This window comes from Tachysurus fulvidraco, chromosome 12 (assembly GCF_022655615.1).
Source record: "Tachysurus fulvidraco isolate hzauxx_2018 chromosome 12, HZAU_PFXX_2.0, whole genome shotgun sequence".
In the NCBI taxonomy this organism is placed as follows: domain Eukaryota; kingdom Metazoa; phylum Chordata; class Actinopteri; order Siluriformes; family Bagridae; genus Tachysurus; species Tachysurus fulvidraco.
In genome coordinates, this window is record NC_062529.1 from 7,829,279 (window position 1) to 7,847,530 (window position 18,252).

The window sequence follows — 18,252 nt, forward strand, 5'->3', positions numbered from 1 at the left end:
AACTGGTAGACATTTGTTAATTCTTTTTTTCCTTCAGTAGAACGATTAGCCTTGAATTCAGAATAATCCAGTATGAATTTAATTTTTAATGCATGCAGCTTAGTTTTCTATTGAACTGGGTCATATTATAAACTGCTCAGTCAACCAAAATGTATGCATTTTGTCATACAGCTATATATTTAAGGACATCCCTTAAAAAACTAACCACCCTGTACAAATTTTATATATATATATATATATATATATATATATATATATATATATATATATATATATATATATCTATATATATATATCTATATATATATATCAGTGTATAAATTAGTAAGTAAAATATATTGGATTGTATTCTACAGACGTTTACATAATTAGCATAAATATCTTTCCCAAAGCAGCCATTTATTTTCACCTGAAGGCTCTTTAACCAGCTGACACTTATCTGGATGTTACAAGAACATGTCAAGGGTTCGGCCCTGAAAAATGAATAAATAATAAATAAAAAAACGTGATAAGGTTAAAGTATTGAGCAGGCATACAGACAGACAGTCCTCATGGCTGCTCTGAGGCTTTAGAGAGAAAACTCTTCTCTTTCCTTCCTCTCATCTACTATTAGGGGTTTGACTGATGGTCACTGATGAGTGAGGCTTCGTTTAATTACAGGGAATATGACCGACTACAACACATGGGAAACGTCGTTACTTTGAGCACTTTGAGCACTTTGAGCGTGTTTGTCAGGAACTTTCTCCAAGCCATGGCGAAGCAATACGACGTCCTGTTCAGGCTGCTGCTTTTAGGAGACTCTGGTGTGGGGAAAACATGTTTATTGTGTCGGCTCACAGATAATGAATTTCACTCGCCACATAATTCTACTATCGGTAAGAGCTCTGATACACGGGCTTTATATTAGATCATGTAATTACCTGACATTTTAGTGTTTGAGACAATGAACCGGTAAACTAGGATAAAATTGATGTAATAATAATAATAATAATAATAATAATAATAATAATAATAATAATAATAATAATAGTTTTATATGCAAAATTCGAGCTGTACCAGCATGAATAAAAACAGATGAAAAGTTTAATTAATGTGTACCTCTAGCGGCCCCTACTGGTTGTAGTGAGGTAAAGCAACTTGTATTTTATTTTCAGTATGAAATGGATGCTGATCTTTCATGCTGTAAATCCAGCTGACCATCTGTCATAACACAGAGCAGCTGTCTTTCTGGTGGAAAGGACACACTAATTCAGACACAATTTTTTAATTTACATGCAGTCTAATAATCCATTGGTAAATTGAATTGTAAAGACTTCATGTAAACAACTTAATAGAAAGGGGTGATTGAGATCTGAAATAATGAATAATAATAATAATAATAATAATAATAATAATAATAATAATACTAAATACAGTGTAAACACTTGAATCTGTCTATCTTCTCATTTGGAGTTACCGGCGGTGGATATGAAATGGTCACTGGAAGATTCAGAGTATATATAATGCACATGTAAGCAAATATTTGAATTGGATTTTATGGTACATATAAATAGTACTTTCAGAGTCTGCATTCAGACTGATGAAAATGTGTGTTTAACATGGATTTCTCAGCAGGATTTTCAGTTGGTTTAATCTGCTAAATTTGTTCCAGATAAGGATTGAGCAACTTTGAATAATCACTACGTTAAATCGTGTCGATTTGCAACTGATACAATACACAGAACTTGTAGAAATGGCTTAGTTTTTACACCGATCCACATTCTTACAGAATTCATCCTTACTGTAGCCGTAGCTTTGTTAATTATGTTAATCTTTGTATATTAGAACTTTATTTTATTTTTTATGTTTCTTATTTTCTCTAAAGCTGCTTTGAGACAAAGTTATTGTTATAAGTTATTGTTATAACTCCATTGTTAAAAGCACTGTGCAAATACATTTGAATTTAATATATATGCATTGTATATTCAACTAAAAGAGCATTAGTGAGGTCAGATACTGAGGTCAGACACTCATTCAATGTTCCAGTTCATCCCGAAGGTGTTCATGGGGGATGATAAATGTCCTTATGAACCTAGCTTTGTGCACAGAGCCCTTTAGTTGAAGTAAATGGAAATCTTAAAGCTACAGCATGCAAAGACATTCTGTTCCAACATGTTGTCCACCAGCTTAAAGGAATGCCTACATATGGGTGTAATAGTCAGGTACCCTCATACTTTTGGCCTTTTATTGTACCACAGTTGTGGAATCTGTACATCAGTTGTTCATTTTCGATCTTTGTCATACTATATTTCAGTTCTTCCATAAACTGACTAGACTCTGTAATATTATTGAGTTAAACATTTTGGTTTATGAATTTGCTGAGGTCCAGCTCTTGGTGAGATGAACTAGATCTCGTATAAAGTAAAACGTAACTAACAACTTAATTTAATCCTGTCATGCGAATGCATCCTTGATCTTTTTTCTTCAGGTGTGGATTTCAAAATGAAAACACTAGAAGTCAGCGGAATCAAAGTGAGAATACAGATATGGTGGGTGATATGACTAGAGTCATTTTCTGACTTTAAAATCTGGATAGATAGATATTTTAGATCATTGCAAGTCTTAATTAATGCTCATATATCTGTTTTCTACAGGGACACAGCAGGACAGGAGAGGTACCAAACTATTACAAAGCAGTATTACAGACGAGCACAGGTATGAATTATGTGATAGGATGTGGCACTGATTTTTTTTTAATATGATGATTAGAAGAGTATAAGCATTACTGTACATGCCATGGATGGCGAACTGAAGCAAAATGTAGTCTAGTTTACTGTGGCTTCAGAGTGTTTCCTTTCTTTTGCCAGGGAATTTTCCTTGTATATGACATCACCAGCTCTCTCTCCTTCCAACATATTATGAATTGGATTAGTGACGTTGATGAGGTGAGGAAGCTTTTTCCTTTTAATCTATTCAAGCGTTCAGATTCTGCTCTCAAGTGCAATGTCCAGTTGAACTGTTCTGACAGGATGAATGTTTTATTTGTTTGTTCTCTAGTATGCACCACACACTGTGCAGAAAATTCTTGTTGGGAACAAACACGATGAGGAGCATCGAAGGCAAGTGACCACCGAGCAGGGCAATAAGGTACCGTTTTGTTCTCGAAGTCATATGAACTAGAACAGGGATTTGCTCTGTGGCCTGGTTGGAAATACGGCCTGTTTTCTCTGCATTATACAGTTGGAATAATATTCACTGTGGCGCAGCTCCAGCTTCCTTCCACTTCCCATAAACATGTCAGTATTTGGTAATGACAAATTGTCTACAGAAATTAACCCTGCTCTAGACATAACTAGGACATAATAGCTAGGGTTAAATTTTTTATCGAGGTCCACACTTCAAAAAGTGTTTATAACCATTGTATGTGGAAATGTATATGGAAACTTTCAGTTGATTAATCTTCTGTGTCCTTGTGAGAACATGTTTGAATGTCTCATTCCAAAGCCATGGACAATAACACAGAGTTGCTTGTCCCACTTGTCCACTCAGTAATTGGCAATGCCAAAGTCAAGAGCTTTTATTGTCATTTCAAACATACGTATATAGCTGTTTCTCCAGGACCAGGGTGCTACATAAAACAGACAGAGCTAAGGACTCCTAGCCACATACAGTAAAGTGTGTCTGTGCAAACAGTGCAAGACAAAAAGACAGTGAAAAAACAAACAGAAAATAGAAGACATTACACAAAAGACATTACACAAAAACAGCACTGACCAGTGTAAATACTGTATGTTCTATCAATATTGCATGTGCAGGAATACTGGAATGAACACATTAGTATTATAGCAGCAGTTACATGAGATGTAATGTATTGTGCAAAACAACAATCAACTGAAATGTGAAAGACAACATGTGCAAAGGGCAAAAACAGTGTGCAAAGCAGCATGTAAATGGTTTGATCTAGTGGTGCTGTAGACATGGGTGTATATTGGAAGAGTGGGTATTTGTTGTGGGTCATTCATTGCAGTCACACTAGGTGTGTATGGATGTGTCATTGTGTGTGGATCCAATGTTACCTTGACCAGGATATAACAAGCTTAAAATGATGAATGAATGAATCATAGTAATATTTATAGGCATTGAAGCGTTTTTGCATCATAAAATGTATACAGTGATGTTTCCTTCAGTGTGAACATGCAGCGATTAAGCTCTTAAAAATGAGCGTAAATGAGCGATGTCTGGTAGTGTGTCAGTAGTGTGTCAGTCAGTAAGTTTGACACATTATACTGGATCTACTTTTTTCTGAAGCTTTGTAGTAAGCCTTGTACTAAAAAAGGTGTAATGTGACACACTGTTCTCTGTTCTTAAGCTTGCTAAGTCTTATGGTATGGATTTCTTTGAGACAAGTGCCGTTACCAACTACAACATTACCGAGGTGAGTCCGCTCACACTGAAATGCTTTTTGGAACGATGTGCCATTATTATTATTAATATTATTATGGTTCCACTGTAATTGGATTAACTTGGGGTTAGTATTACTCTTTGTTCTCAGGCATTCACTCGGATGTCCGAACTGGTGCTACAAGCCAACAGGAAGGAGCTGGATAGCACACTGCCATCTGACAACGATGATCTCAGTGTTACAGAAACAGAGCAGGAGCCTGAGTATAACACCTGCTCATGTTAGGGAAATGAGAGCTTATTTATCACAGGCAGTTATGAACACCATTTTCGACAATATCCTTTAGAAAGTATTTGTTAAAACTCTTTATAAGCTCTCTCATTACTAGATCAGTGTAATCATTGCTGTGTCTCATTGCCTGATTGCCGAATGAAAGACCGAAATGCAGACATATGGAAAATTTCAGTCATATTCAGGAGGCAGTCATATGTGAATCATTCATTTGTTCATGACTCAAGACAGTTGTTAAGCTAATTTTGCTAGTTAGAGTTCAGCTGTTGACACAAAGATGGGCAGAGCTGTGATAAGCATCAAGGACTTGTGATATCACTATTCTATTGAATCATAGTCTGGGAAGAAGAAAGGGATCCATCCTGTCCACACCAAGCATAGAACTGGATAATGGGTGTGTGCTGACCTCATTGTGGCACTTGAGAAAGAGACTAACAGTTAGATATTTGGATAGATTTGTATGTGACCTAAAGCCATGTATGAAATATTAGTACTCTTTGAAATAAATGCGTATTATGATCATAATCACTGACCACTGCTATAGACGCTAGTGAAAACACCTTTTTTTTTATTTTTTATTAACATTTCCAAAACTGGACTTTCCATATGATTTAGGAAGCTTAGCTCTGGTAGATTAGGAGCACTGCCGAATTACAGATTCACGTAACAGAATCAGAATTTAGGCCGAGCTCCACTGAACGGGATTAGATCGAATGCTTATCCATTTTTAACGACGTGAGAACGTAGGCAATGACAAGCTGAATGTTTAATGGCTCAAATGTAGCTTCAGTATCTAAGGCCACTGAGAGTTGAATACAATCTGCTGCATAGAAAACCAAATAACTTCCTTCTTACACATAGGAAACGGATAACAGCATTTAGGAAATCGCTGTACATGTCACAACTGATAACCTTCTAAGCATGTGCCAATAATTGCTTGTTGAGTTGTAGTTAATTCTGTGTGTATTTTATAAAATTCCTGCTTGCTTATCGAAAATGGATTTGACCAGGAATTGTCTTATGTAACATGTTCCATAAACAGGATTATCTGAAAGTGTAAAAACTGGAGCAGGTTTAGAGATTAAAACCTGAGATGGCCTACCTCACTCTTTTCACCACATAGATGTATTATGTATCACTCGCATATCAACTTCCCTCCAAGTCATTTGACACCCAAGCTTTAAAGGTGAAGCCAGGCAACCAGGATGACTTGCATGCCACTTAAGAAGCAGACAAACATCAAGAGGACATCAAAACTCAGATCATGACTTTCATAGCCAAGACGTTTTATGACCTGCGTGCTACCACGCTGGAAGGGCAATCTATTGACTTTAATGTCTACCGAGGCCGAGTGGTACTTATCGAGAATGTGGCATCACTATGAGGCACCACCACCCGGGACTACAGCCAGCTCAACCAGCTTCAGAGCAGGTATCCGCACCGGCTGGTGGTCCTGACCTTCCCCTGTAATCAGTTTGGCTACCAGGTTAGTGGGAACAGCATTTCACTATGTACATAGAATTAGTTTTATGTTGGATTAGTGACTGCAATTTTAGATCAGTTTAGCTAACCTGAAGATGACTTTTCTTTAATCCAAAGAACAACCTTGTACACTCTTGTACTTAGAGGTAGCATCATGCAGAATTCAATTATAACCCAACTCTGATGAAGCAACTAGAGACAGAACCAAAAGTTTCAAGAACACAAATGTATATAGTGGTTTAAATCATGCCAATCATTGTGCTAATACTACCTACTATTAATGCCACTGTATAGTGCTGTTGAAATGTATTAAATGAAGATTTGCTACATATAATCTCAGAAATTAAGTGAGGTTTTTTATGGTATCATCAACGCTACGAAGGAGTGTCATCTTTTCATCACTGCCATATTTAACGATATACATATAGCTATATTTAGAGTTTTGTGATTATATCTTATTTCTCTCCAGGAAAACTGCCAAAATGGAGAGATCCTGAACTCTTTGAAGCACGTACGACCAGGCGGAGGGTTTGAGCCTTTGTTCACTGTATTTGAGAAGTGCGATGTGAACGGGGCTAACGTGCATCCTGTCTTCGCATACCTGAAAGACAAACTTCCGTACCCTGACGATGACCCGGTCTCTCTTATGCAGGACCCCAAGTTCTTAGTGTGGAGTCCTATCAGCAGGACTGATATCTCATGGAATTTTGAGAAGTTTCTGATTGGCCCAGAGGGCGAGCCTTTCAAGAGATACAGCAAAAACTTTGAGACCATTAACATAGAACCCGACATTCAAAGGCTACTGAGGCTGACCAAAACCTAATCAAATCAGGTGCCTCAGAATGTAGCTTGTCTCATTGTAAGTACCACTGTGCGCTCCTCTACCTTTTCTTATTTTACTTAATGAAGTTGATGCTCTAAATGTATGGAGTCTTAACTGAGGTGGTGTAAATATAAAAAAAAGACATGTAGAGGATGCTAACAGAGATGTACTGAAAGGAATGATTTAATAAAATATAAAGTCTTACCTGTAATGTGTCCTATCACAAAATATTATCACATGCTTAGGGCTCAATATTATTATGAAGGAATATGTATACGAGTCTAACATGGTTATATATCACACAAACAAAACATTTGGGTTCTTTATTCTGTCGCAACACTACTCTCCATAGGACACTAATGACTGAGGTTTTTGTTAGCTTATTCTCACCATTAGGTGGTAGTATTGATGAAGATTTGTAACTGGTGCCTCATTTCCGCTGGTCTTCACTAGTAAAGGTTGTTTAAAATGACTTTCATTTGATGGAGATCATATTTTTCCCTCTCATGGCACCCCACTGTCCAAAGTACTTCGATATCACACACAAAATCACTACATTTAATAAAGCATGTAAGTTTATGTAAGGTTATCACAACAACTAATTATTTCTCTTTAAACAGAAGTAAGCAGACCGAAAAACAAATGCATTTTCATTAGCTTTCATTAAAAATAACCCAGAACTGACATCTAAATACAGGTGGAGGTGTTAAAACCCTGACTGGGAAACACACACAGGGTGAACAAAGAAAACTGGCCAGAAACATTTCCACTTTTAAAACATTACATAATACAATTGTCTTTGGCGTTTAAGATGAATATTACATTCGATTAAGAAATTTTATATATGACCGCCCATAATGCTCAAAATTAAATACGTTAAAAGTTTTATAAACACTCACTTATGCAAACTCGGTTTAAAACCACACAATCGGTTCAAACAAGTGTTGCTTGTTCTTTCTATTTTATTTTAAGGTAATAGTAAATTTAATGCAAGTAAAGTGTATACTTTGGGTTTTAGCCACATAATTATATGAATTAAGTTAATACAGAACTTGTGGCATCCACTTTTCTTTTAATTAAATCAAAGATTTTTGTCATATTTACAAAACACAAAACTGCTGATAAGGACTGTCCTTCAATGTTGTAGCCTGTACAGCATCCCTCTAAAAGATTAAATGCTGCCTTTTTAGTCTTTTATAACTGACTGTAATATATTAAATAGCTATGCTTCAGCTCTGTCAAGACATTAAATAAAAATATCATTATAAGAACAGATGCTACAGAAGGAAATCCATGAAAACCTGTCTGTAATTTTATACGACATGGTCAGTTGACTAACCCTATCAAGATTATTGTATTGGTTAATTGAGTTAACTCCATTTTAAACTTGTTATGGAGTAAAGTGTATCAGTGTAATGGAAGGTCTGTCTGCAATAAAGCTGAACCCACATGAATTTTCCAGGGTTTGTGGGAAAGACATTTCAGTGGAGTCATTTTACTGCAGTCAAAACTACAGCTCAGGAAAACATATGACAAATGATAAACCCGCTCTGAATGTTTCCCGTAACACTTTTAAATTTAATTAAGCTACTATAATGACAGGAGTCAAGTCAATATCTGCTCTGTGCACAACATTATCATTTTAAGTCAAATGAAACCTCTGTTCAGTAGGACATCTAGTTCTCCATTTTAATCAGTCTTCTGACCCTGGTACATGCCTCGTTTGGTTTTTACTTAGAAACATATAAAACGTAGGCTGGGACACAACATTAAAGAATTGAAAATATTGAGGAAGGACAGAATTATCTACAACTTTAATACCCTGTATCCTTCTGGAAAAATTTTCATAAAATTATTTCCTATGTGATCATTATTAAGGAATCAGACCCCAAGTATGTCAGGAAAGGGTCTAGACAAGTCTGGATATGATTTATGTCTATTAAAATGTTAAGCCAGTGCAGACAGAGAGAGGATATTTTAAATTTAGAAATATGATATTCTTGGCTACTGTTGTTAGTACAAATGGTTGAGGCTGTCAGGGTATTTAGATCACATTATGAGTATTAAGGTGGGGTGTCAGTGTGCAGTGTTCTAATAAGGTTTTTGTTGCAGAATGAATTTCAACTGAAGGCTTCATATGAATTCTCCCTATAACGTGAGTTTTTCACATTAGACATCCCAATGATAAACCAACGACGACTCACTGCACTCACTGGGAATTTAGGAGCAACATAAAAAATACAAAAGGATACCACACAGTGTACAGGCTGGATCTGAATGACAGAAATGCTATGCTATGCTATGGTCATTCAAATAACCACCCTTTACAACTGACATAAACAGAAAAGCATATAAAAATGCACAACAGGGCACATTTTGCAGACATTAGGCTAAAACAACAGAAGAACACATTAGGATTCACACGGTCCTGCCAAGAACATAATTTTGAGACTACATTGGGGAGACGGTCATTAAAACTGGACAGATAAAGACAAAAAAAAGACCATGTGCCGTTGTAGGCCATCCTTCTCATGGGATGTATCGTGAACTCAGACACCAAACCTTGGAAAATTGTATGAATAACAAAGAGGCTGCTGAGTGTATGACATTAAAAAAGTCAGACATTTTAAAAACATCATGAAACATAATACATTGGCATTATTATGGACATTTCTGTAGTTTCTATTGTAAAGTCAATTCCAACCTGTTTACAGTGTGTGTGATTGTGTGTATGTGAGTGTCTGTATATGTGTGTGAGTGTGTGTATGTGTGAGTGTGTCTGTGTATGTGTGTGTGTGAGTGTCTAAACTGGATGTGTTTGCCTTTATTATTATTTTATCCATCTCTTTATTTATTTGATTATTTTTATTTTATTATCACTGTTAATACCGGGCTACGGCTACGGCTTTAATCTCTTTTGTTTAACCCTGATATTATTCACACTACAGCATTTTGCCATTCTCATCCATTGATCCCTTCATCTTCCGGTATAATCCCGTATAATCTCGCCTCTTCTCGCGATACTTCAGTAGGGGGAGGTTACGGCACCGCGCGGTGATCTCATTGCTTCAATAACTGCATGGTGCAGCTGGACCCAGTAGCAACTTTGAAGCAAACTTTAAACTTCTACAGTCAGCAAAACAACCGGATTATGGTGTGTATCCGTGGGTGTGTTGAAACCGGAGTAAACCGGTGTGTGTGTTTAGGATCTGTTTAGTATTTGTCTCCTGCAGGCAGGGCAGCTGTTGTTGGACGGAGCGATGAGAAGGTGAGTAAAGCGGTTTAATAAAACGGGATTCGGATTTCAATTCGCTTTCCCTTTTTAACCCAGTATACATGCTGTGATATACACACACACACACACATATATAGTATCTGAATGTGCTTTTTTCCCCTTCTGTTATATATTTATATGTGTATGATTTCCCCCTACGGTGCTTTAACGTGGCACCACCAGCTGTGTCATTCTTTCTTTTACAATCAGATCCTGTTGTTTGTTGTTAGCTTCAAGCATCACTGCGCTATCAGGAATCAGTTCCCTTTAAAACTCTCCTGTAGACAAACACGACGGAATTAAACCACGTTTTTAACACCCAGGGACCCTAAAATAACGTTTCACACGGCTGTCAGTGTGGTTTTGTCTACAAAAGACTCTTGTTTTAGGTGTTTAAACCTTTTGTTTCACCAAACCCGGGGCCCAGTTTTCCCCCCTAAATCACACCGAGGTGAACAGTTTAAAAAAAGTGTTTTGTTTTTAAAACTCTGGCATAAATAATTTTTTTCTTTCTGTATCTAAGACGTTTTTTTTCTTCTTCTCTTTTTCTGTTTCTTTGTGTTGATCCTAACCCTTAACATGATGGTGATGACTAGCTCTCTGCATTGTGTCCTCCTAATGCTGTGATTCAGTTATTGACTTTGTTTACCTAGCTCTTGTCATCCCTGTGTGTTCCTGATCAGCTCTTTTTAGATCCGCAATAAATGCATCATTTCTGCTCATTTTATTTTCTTTTAATCTCACAGGAGTTATCTTATTATTCCTATTTGGCTAAGCCTTGAGTGGAATAATAGTGGTCGTGTTTGAGGACAGTTAGCTTGATAACTCAGTTTTTTTGTCAACCAGAAAGAAATTTTGGTGAATTCCCTTTTTTCCCCCCCAGTTGTTTTAATTTTAATGGACATTTGACCAAATAATAACCCTCTGGCTCCTTTAAGCAGATCCTTTTGAATCAATATCACCTCCCCCATTCTTTACACCTCCACTGTTTCTGTATCTGTCTTGGACTTTATTGTTAGTTTGGTTGTTTTTCATCAAACCTCTCCGAAGCAAAAAGTACCTTAATTTTTTTTCTGCTGGTGTTACTACCAAGAGTGCATTTAGTTTGTATCGGTTAGTACGGTGTAACTTTAAACATAATTGATGTGCTTTAACGGCTCATCAAAGCGGCACGACGTGCACTTTTCCTGTATAACAGATTTGTAGTAAAGGTACAAAAGAAGTACCCATGACAAAGATAAATACAAACCGGTACATTTATTTCTCTCTATTAGCAATGCAGTATCCAATCTGAGCTTCTGCTTGAGGCACTTTATGAGATTTGAACTCATAACCTTCTGCTCGCTAGCACGCACACACACACACGTAAACCTCCAACGAGGACATGTTATAGAAATTTATTTCAACATGTTTGTGGTGAGTGTTGATCGATCGATTGATTCTGAAAGGATTTTATAGGTTGATAAGGGATTTTTTTCTTATTCCTGTGAGAAATCTGATCTTCTTTTCGTATTCGGCATTTCTAGCAACGTGCACTGTTGTGTCAGGGAGAAATCCAGGCTGCAGTGCCATTGTCTGTGGTATTGGAAGGAAAGTTAAGCAGAATGGCGGCATGGTGGAACTTACAAACCTTCTGATCAGTAGTCCAACACCTTAATAAATGTAAGACATATTACTTTTGTTTATGATCATATTACTTTTGTTCAGCGATCATGTTGTCACTTGCTGAGCTCGAGTCCAGGAGACCCGAGCAGGAACTCCAAGCATGAAGGCGCATCGTTCTCCATCTTGCTGGTCCTGTTATGTGACACATCGTCAAGATTTCATCCCATGCTGAGGTCCATAATGCTCAAAACCTGGATTCACAACATCCAGTGTAAGAATTTTCCAGGCTGCATCGCTCCTAAAACACAAGCCTGTAACTGCGATCATTTGTTGTAGCCATCATTTGATTGACTCCCCCAAGAGGCTGACTACTGAACTAAGAATCACACACTTTGTATGGAAATAAATTTAAATAGCATTAGTAAAAAATTCTAAAGACAAAATATGTAATTTAAAACAAAAGCTTAACTAGATAGAAAATAAAATGTAGGAATAGTGTGAACCGTCACAAAACGAAGCGTGTCGGTGTAAAGCCCTGCACCTTTAAACTAGAGGAAGTGACTTGCGTCAGCCTCGCTGTGTGACTGATGTTTGATCAAGGTAATCTGTGGAAGATCCGGCAAGCAGTGAGCTCATCGATACTTCAGGCAAAAATCGCTTCACTGAGAGTAAATGCAGAAGGGAACATGCGTAAAGTGCATTCTGCATTTGACTAAAGGCTGTATAACACACAACTTTCCCTAGGAAAAAAAAACAAAGGAAACGACTTCTCAATTCGGAGTTCCTGCTCGGGAACTCTGGTCTCCTGGACCCGAGTTCAGCAAGTGACGACATGGTTGTCGACAATATGAACAAAGTAGCATGTCCTACCTTTTTAAACGAGTTCTGTTTTATTTATATATATATATATATATATATATATATATGTATATATATATATATATATATATATATATATATATATATATATATATATATATGTATATGTATTTGCTTTAGATCAGTTAACATACAGACATATTTAGTTTCTAAAGCTTTCAAATGTGAGGTACATTTACTTCGCTCATCCGCTAGCTGCTTAGACTGTTCCTGGCAAAATCTGAACATCGAGGCATCCACCATGAAGAAGCTCAAACTCTCATATGTTCGCCCAGTGACATAATCTCTGTATTCCCCGAATGCAGTCTAAATCCCACACTCAACTGGTAGAATGGCATTGTGGGTAATGTTGTTGTCCCAACTGATTTACTATGCATTTTGTACGATAGTCTACTTTGCGAACGTTAGAAGGGTTTTATCAGCTCTTACTGGAAGCAGAAGCAGTTTCCCAGTCAATAACGAACGACTTCAAACGCTTTAGTGAAATACAGTGAATTAAAAAAAAAAATTCACACACCGTGGGCTAATTTAAAAGCCTTTTGTATGATTTGATTGTATATTTTGTCCACCAGAGCGTGTCGACCATCTTGAATTCTTTTAATGTCCAGCATCAGCTCCTGGTTGTCCCTCCCCTTTATCCAGCAAAGCTACGAGTGTCGAGTGCACAAAGTGTCCAACATTCCAAGCACCATTATTGCGGCTGAATAAATACAACATCTTGGTATGTGAAGTGTTTTCTCGTCGAAGTTTTCAGTGCGAACACACGACTCCACACGATGGTGTAGAAAAGTGCCTAAGTATGCGATATGGGATGCAACTGAAGTGAAAACTGACCTCTGTGTCAATGAAACAAGTTTAAACTAAAAAGGTTTAAACTTACACACTCTTGATCGTTGATATGCAAGTGGTTCAGCGAGGATAATTTCCCTTTAACTGCAGCATTACCTGACATGCTGCAGGACGTTTATGAGCTAATAGTTAAGGTTCACTGTGTGAAAGTTTATTTGCAGGTTGTTTTTTTTTCCTGTTTTGTTTTGCCTCAGCAAGTTTCCTCTGATCTTCTGCTGTCGAGCTAGCGGAGAAACGTTCTGGCACGTCGTCCTCACACTGTAGGTTTTTGGTATATCAGTGTCTGTTTGCAGTGTCCCATTAAAAGAGGCTGATGTTAAACGCTATATAAACACTGCAGCAGCGTCCAAGTTCTAGATTATTTGGTTATACTAAAATAGTTAAGGCTAGATTGTCGTCTTTGGTAGTTTATCAATGTAGAAATCTAGTTTTCTCTTATTTTAGTTTCTCCCAGTATGTTGAATTAAAAAAAAAAAATCTTAAAAATAGCACACTCGAAAGCACAGCGATCCAGGAATTTAATGTTTTCTGAGACACTACCATCTCTACTTGAGTCTAAAACCTATTTTAGGCTTCCTTATTACAGTTTCCTCACGCTGGTAGATGATATTTCAGGCAGTTACGTTATGAAAACTCCTTTACCGTTAACTCCTGCACCCAGCTATTCTGAAGCTGTGATCAAAGCGAGCGAAGATCCCCGTTTCTTCTTCAATGGATTATTTTATTTGTTGCTGCTGTTCTAGTATCTACCAAATGGAGTTGCACAGCAGAGCAAGCTGTTTAACACCTTCCTCGTAGTGTCCGCCGCCCTACAGAGCAAATGTTTAACTCCGAACCCGGCGCTAAGTGGCGAGCAGGTCACAGCTGGATGTTCTTCCTCTGCCTAGAACATGACTCACCACCTGCTCTGCATGTTGATCGGACTTTCCTTCCTTTCGCTTCAGGAAAATGAACTCTATGTGATTAGCCATGTTTTGCATGTAACATCCAATCATCAGAACATTTTCTTTAGCACCAGTTGTGAGTCCTCCATGTTTGGGTGATTTTTGGGAGAAAGCAGTCATGTAGACCAGCATCGCTGTACTGAACTTAAGATTAAGCGTGAGTTCGGGTTGCACTGAAAGTGTTCAGCGATTTAAATGAACACAACTCCTACTCAGGTCTGCACTTGTTCAGGAAGTAAAGTAACCCGCGCATGTGTTTTAACCCGATGACGACGGCATTAGTTTCCACAACACACGTGCAGCACGAGTGGCAGGGAAACCGTGTGGGACACAGAAGTGGTGAGGAGCTTTACTGCACATAATCGCACTTAAAAAAAGATGGCGAGTCATGTCGTGTTCTCCATGTGAGCTTGGGACGATGTAAGGTAAACACACATGCAGTGGAGAACAATCCCACTCCGATTCGGAACACAGCGAACCACCAACGTGCGCTTACCAAAGGTTTGTTTACCTTTTTCCTTTTAATGTCGTCAGGCATGCGTGCTGCCCTGAAAACAGCATTTTTGGTACATTTATTTATGTACCATGTGAACACAAAACCCAGAAGTATCTCTTTCACTCCGGTTCAGACGCAGCAAACTTCATATCATCTGTCCCAAAACATCTAACGTTTACGTCTGCCTCTTTTGTTTTTTTTGTTCTGCTTGGTTAAAGTTTTATCTAGAGGTGACGCAACACAACTTTTTCTTTTCTGACGCAGATACTAAAACCTTGACTATTAGCTGATATCAACACTTGGATATTGTTTTCTTTAAATACTTTTAAGCCTAGTTATTTTTTTAAGAGTTTATTTTGCACATGCACATTAATCTCTTTCACGTGAAATAACATGCATAATACCGTAAGTATAATATGTGTAATAATGTATAAACATAATAAGATCATATCCTAACAAAAGAGAAACCGGTTGAGTCTCGTATGTAAGCATTTCCAGTCCCCAGAATAAATTTCGCTTCCAAATCTAATACCAGTCTTGGTATGCTAGCTGACGTCAGACATCAAGAAGACTAATTTGTTGTCCCAGTGAAGTTTTTTTCTGTAGTTTGCCGTTAGCTGTAAATTGCAATGAGGATGCCTTGGATGTATAAAAAAAAAAAAAAAAATCCCCTCCAAGTGTGAAGCAGGTCGATTGAGGTTTACATGCTCAGTTTCACTTCCACTCCTGTTATTTAAATTCTACCTTCTTTCACTACCATGGAACATTATCTACTGATGTTTTTCATCAGTTTATTAACAACAGCATGCTTTGAGGTGTGAGGCGAGTGGGGGTGGGGTGTGTGAGGCGAGTGGGGGTGGGGTGTGTGAGGCGAGTGGGGGTGGGGCTTGTGAGGCGAGTGGGGGTGGGGTGTGTGAGGCGAGTGGGGGTGGGGTGTGTGAGGCGAGTGGGGGTGGGGTGTGTGAGGCGAGTGGGGGTGGGGTGTGTGAGGCGAGTGGGGGTGGGGCTTGTGAGGCGAGTGGGGGTGGGGCAAGTGGTGTGGGGCGTGTGAGGCGAAGGGACATGGGGCGAGGGATGTGTGGGACTGTGAGGCGAGGTGTGTCCCATGTTGCATACTTATAAACTATTCTGCACCATTTTGATGCACCATGATGCATCATTATTATTCTTCCAATATAATGTGTGGAATGTTGGACACTCCATGCGCTCAATTTCCGCCGTTTTGCTTGCGTAGTGGAAGAGGGGCGGGTCTAGATGACCGAGATCTGCTCGTTAGTGGACAGCACAGGTGTCGGAACAGGTGTTTATAAATCTCACTCAACAGCACAGCTCTCCAATGCTAGGCTAGTGCATAAAGGCCATGCTGGAGATGCTGTTACCTCAGAGAGAGAAAAAGCAGCTGCTTTCCATAGATTCTGTCACCGACCTCTCGTTCATTTCGAAGATTCATTAGCAGACCCCGTGATCGAAAATAATTGAAACTGCTCATACATTTTGATCAAATATTTACATTAATAACATTTCCTGATGTAATAACTGTGCCTTCCTCCAATGGAGAAAGTTTTAATTGTTTAGAAATTATAACAAGACTCCCTGAGACGACACGAGGAAGAAACCTTGAGAAGAGCCAGACTCAAAAGGGAATCCATCCTTCACCCTCACCGGATAGTGCGTTTATAAAACATTTCCCTTTTAGGCCGGTGTATTTATCATCAAACTGGAAATTCATTCTAGTTTTAACACCAAGTCTGACATGTTCACTGATGGAGACTTGAGCACAAATCCGTCCATGACACGTGCTCTAAAGCATGTCGAGTACTCTGGGATTAGTACTGTTTAGATCGATGCTCCAGAAGTGTTAATGAACGAAATATAATTTCAGCCTTTTGCACTCATCACATTTTTAAAAGCCACTTTTTGGAATTGCAGTTAACTTGCGGCACAACAAGCAGTCAGTCGTCTGACACAGTCACATGAATAAGCAATCGTCAGACTCAGCATTTTTGCTCTTCTGTTAAAGGCAGGATTGTGGCAGAATGAATTTGCAAGTCAATGTGCCCTTCTGTAACGCGCCCTGGCATCGCTCGACAGCCACTCATTAATTTGCCTGTGTTCTTCAATAATGTCTATGACTTGGCTTCCTGTGGTGCTGCTGGGAACGGTAAAGCTGTGTGTATTTGTGTGAAAGTCAGTTCAGACCACTAGAGACCTGTCATTTATTTATTTTGTTTTTCTGTTAGAGCTGCATCGGAGGAAATGCATGCGAACAATTCACACAGGCTCCCCGATCACATTTCCTCTGCATTCATAACAGGATTTAGGGGATTCATGAGTCAAAATTCACTTCATTGTTCCCCATGTTCGCTTATATGTATCTAGTCCTGTCGTCCGTGCCCCAAGGGCTCACTTAGTAAATACGAGTCATCAACAGGAAAGGGCACGTTTCTCTCTGGAGCTCTGGCAGGCAGTGAAGAGTAACTAGGTGCAGGACATGCTATAGACTTGTATGATGTTCATGCGAATATACAGGAGCAGAGTTCAGAAAGGAGTTAAGCAGGTGTTTGGGAAGTGTTCGATTTCAGCAAGCGTCACCTCTCCGTCTCAATTTGCTTCCAGATTTCGATCACGTTCTTTTAATTCTTTTAATAACGGTTGTGCAGGTAAAAAGCTCAGCATTGCTGGCTCTAGGAAAGAAATGAAGGACACGGTTCATGCCAGAACCGCAGTCGAGCTAAACAGAGCATGCTTTCCCGTCTCGGTCCCATTCCCGAACCCAGCTGTGTCTGAAAATAGTTAGCACTTGGCAGGCTTCTCTCAAACCAGACAAGTGCAATGGGGCTTAAGAGAAGAGAAACTAGAGGCGTTTCCCAGCTCTGAGCGGCGTGCGCTGCTGTAAGCTGCTGCTACTTTTTTTTTTCTCCTTCGAGGAAAACACGCCCGTACATGTTTGTGCTGTATCTTCTCCCCAGCCATTCTGGGGAACCACACGGAGGTGCAAGTAAGGGCAGAATCATCTGGATTTCTTTTAACACTGATATGGTGGTTCATTTTTAGCCAGGGCTTCAATAAGAATCCTCTGAAATGTGTGAAATTGGGACCGAAGTGAAGGCATTAATAAGCGTATTAAATAATAAAAAAAAAACGGCTTGGTTATACCGTAGGTGCTAAAATATCCTCTCTCATAAACAAGGGCCAAAGCAAGGAGCAAGTCTTAAGTTACACTCGTTT

At 38.6% G+C, this 18,252-nt stretch overlaps 3 protein-coding genes across 8 annotated transcripts in view; all 3 read left to right on the plus strand.

Moving 5' to 3' along the window:
* Window positions 1-432: 432 nt before the first annotated feature.
* On the plus strand, window positions 433-5,197 carry LOC113659515 (ras-related protein Rab-15-like). Of its 2 annotated transcripts, none has more exons than XM_027172330.2 (7): window positions 433-875; window positions 2,468-2,528; window positions 2,634-2,694; window positions 2,847-2,924; window positions 3,037-3,126; window positions 4,349-4,414; window positions 4,513-5,197. In XM_027172330.2, the coding sequence occupies exons 1-7, from the start codon at window positions 635-637 to the stop codon at window positions 4,585-4,587; spliced, it is 672 nt and encodes a 223-aa protein (XP_027028131.1). In that variant the 5' UTR covers window positions 433-634; the 3' UTR covers window positions 4,588-5,197. The 2 variants fall into 2 exon arrangements, with proteins under 2 accessions (XP_027028131.1, XP_027028130.1); XM_027172329.2 differs by having other exon boundaries at window positions 438-875; window positions 4,532-5,197.
* A 142-nt stretch (window positions 5,198-5,339) lies between these two features.
* Window positions 5,340-7,188, plus strand: gpx2 (glutathione peroxidase 2). Its single transcript, XM_027172340.2, has 2 exons — window positions 5,340-6,158; window positions 6,624-7,188. The coding sequence occupies exons 1-2, from the start codon at window positions 5,937-5,939 to the stop codon at window positions 6,975-6,977; spliced, it is 576 nt and encodes a 191-aa protein (XP_027028141.1). The 5' UTR covers window positions 5,340-5,936; the 3' UTR covers window positions 6,978-7,188.
* A 2,805-nt stretch (window positions 7,189-9,993) lies between these two features.
* LOC113659594 (signal-induced proliferation-associated 1-like protein 1) overlaps window positions 9,994-18,252 on the plus strand; it is a 51,454-nt gene continuing 43,195 nt past the window's right edge. For 2 of the 5 annotated variants that reach the window (XM_027172492.2, XM_047821913.1), the window contains exon 1: window positions 10,029-10,245. The gene's annotated coding sequence lies outside the window, so the exon portion shown is untranslated. Of the gene's footprint in view, window positions 10,246-11,797; window positions 11,914-14,559; window positions 15,030-18,252 lie in introns of those variants that run through there. The other 3 variants (XM_047821910.1, XM_047821911.1, XM_047821912.1) reach the window with 3 other exon arrangements.

Excerpts from the sequence above, each read along its gene's own strand:
- LOC113659515 (XM_027172329.2), top strand. The coding sequence starts at position 635 with ATGAGTGAGGCTTCGTTTAATTACAGGGAATATGACCGACTACAACAC. Across the intron at positions 3,127-4,348 it reads CCACCGAGCAGGGCAATAAG|CTTGCTAAGTCTTATGGTAT; the intron begins GTACCGTTTTGT and ends TCTGTTCTTAAG. Across the intron at positions 4,415-4,531 it reads CCAACTACAACATTACCGAG|GCATTCACTCGGATGTCCGA; the intron begins GTGAGTCCGCTC and ends CTTTGTTCTCAG.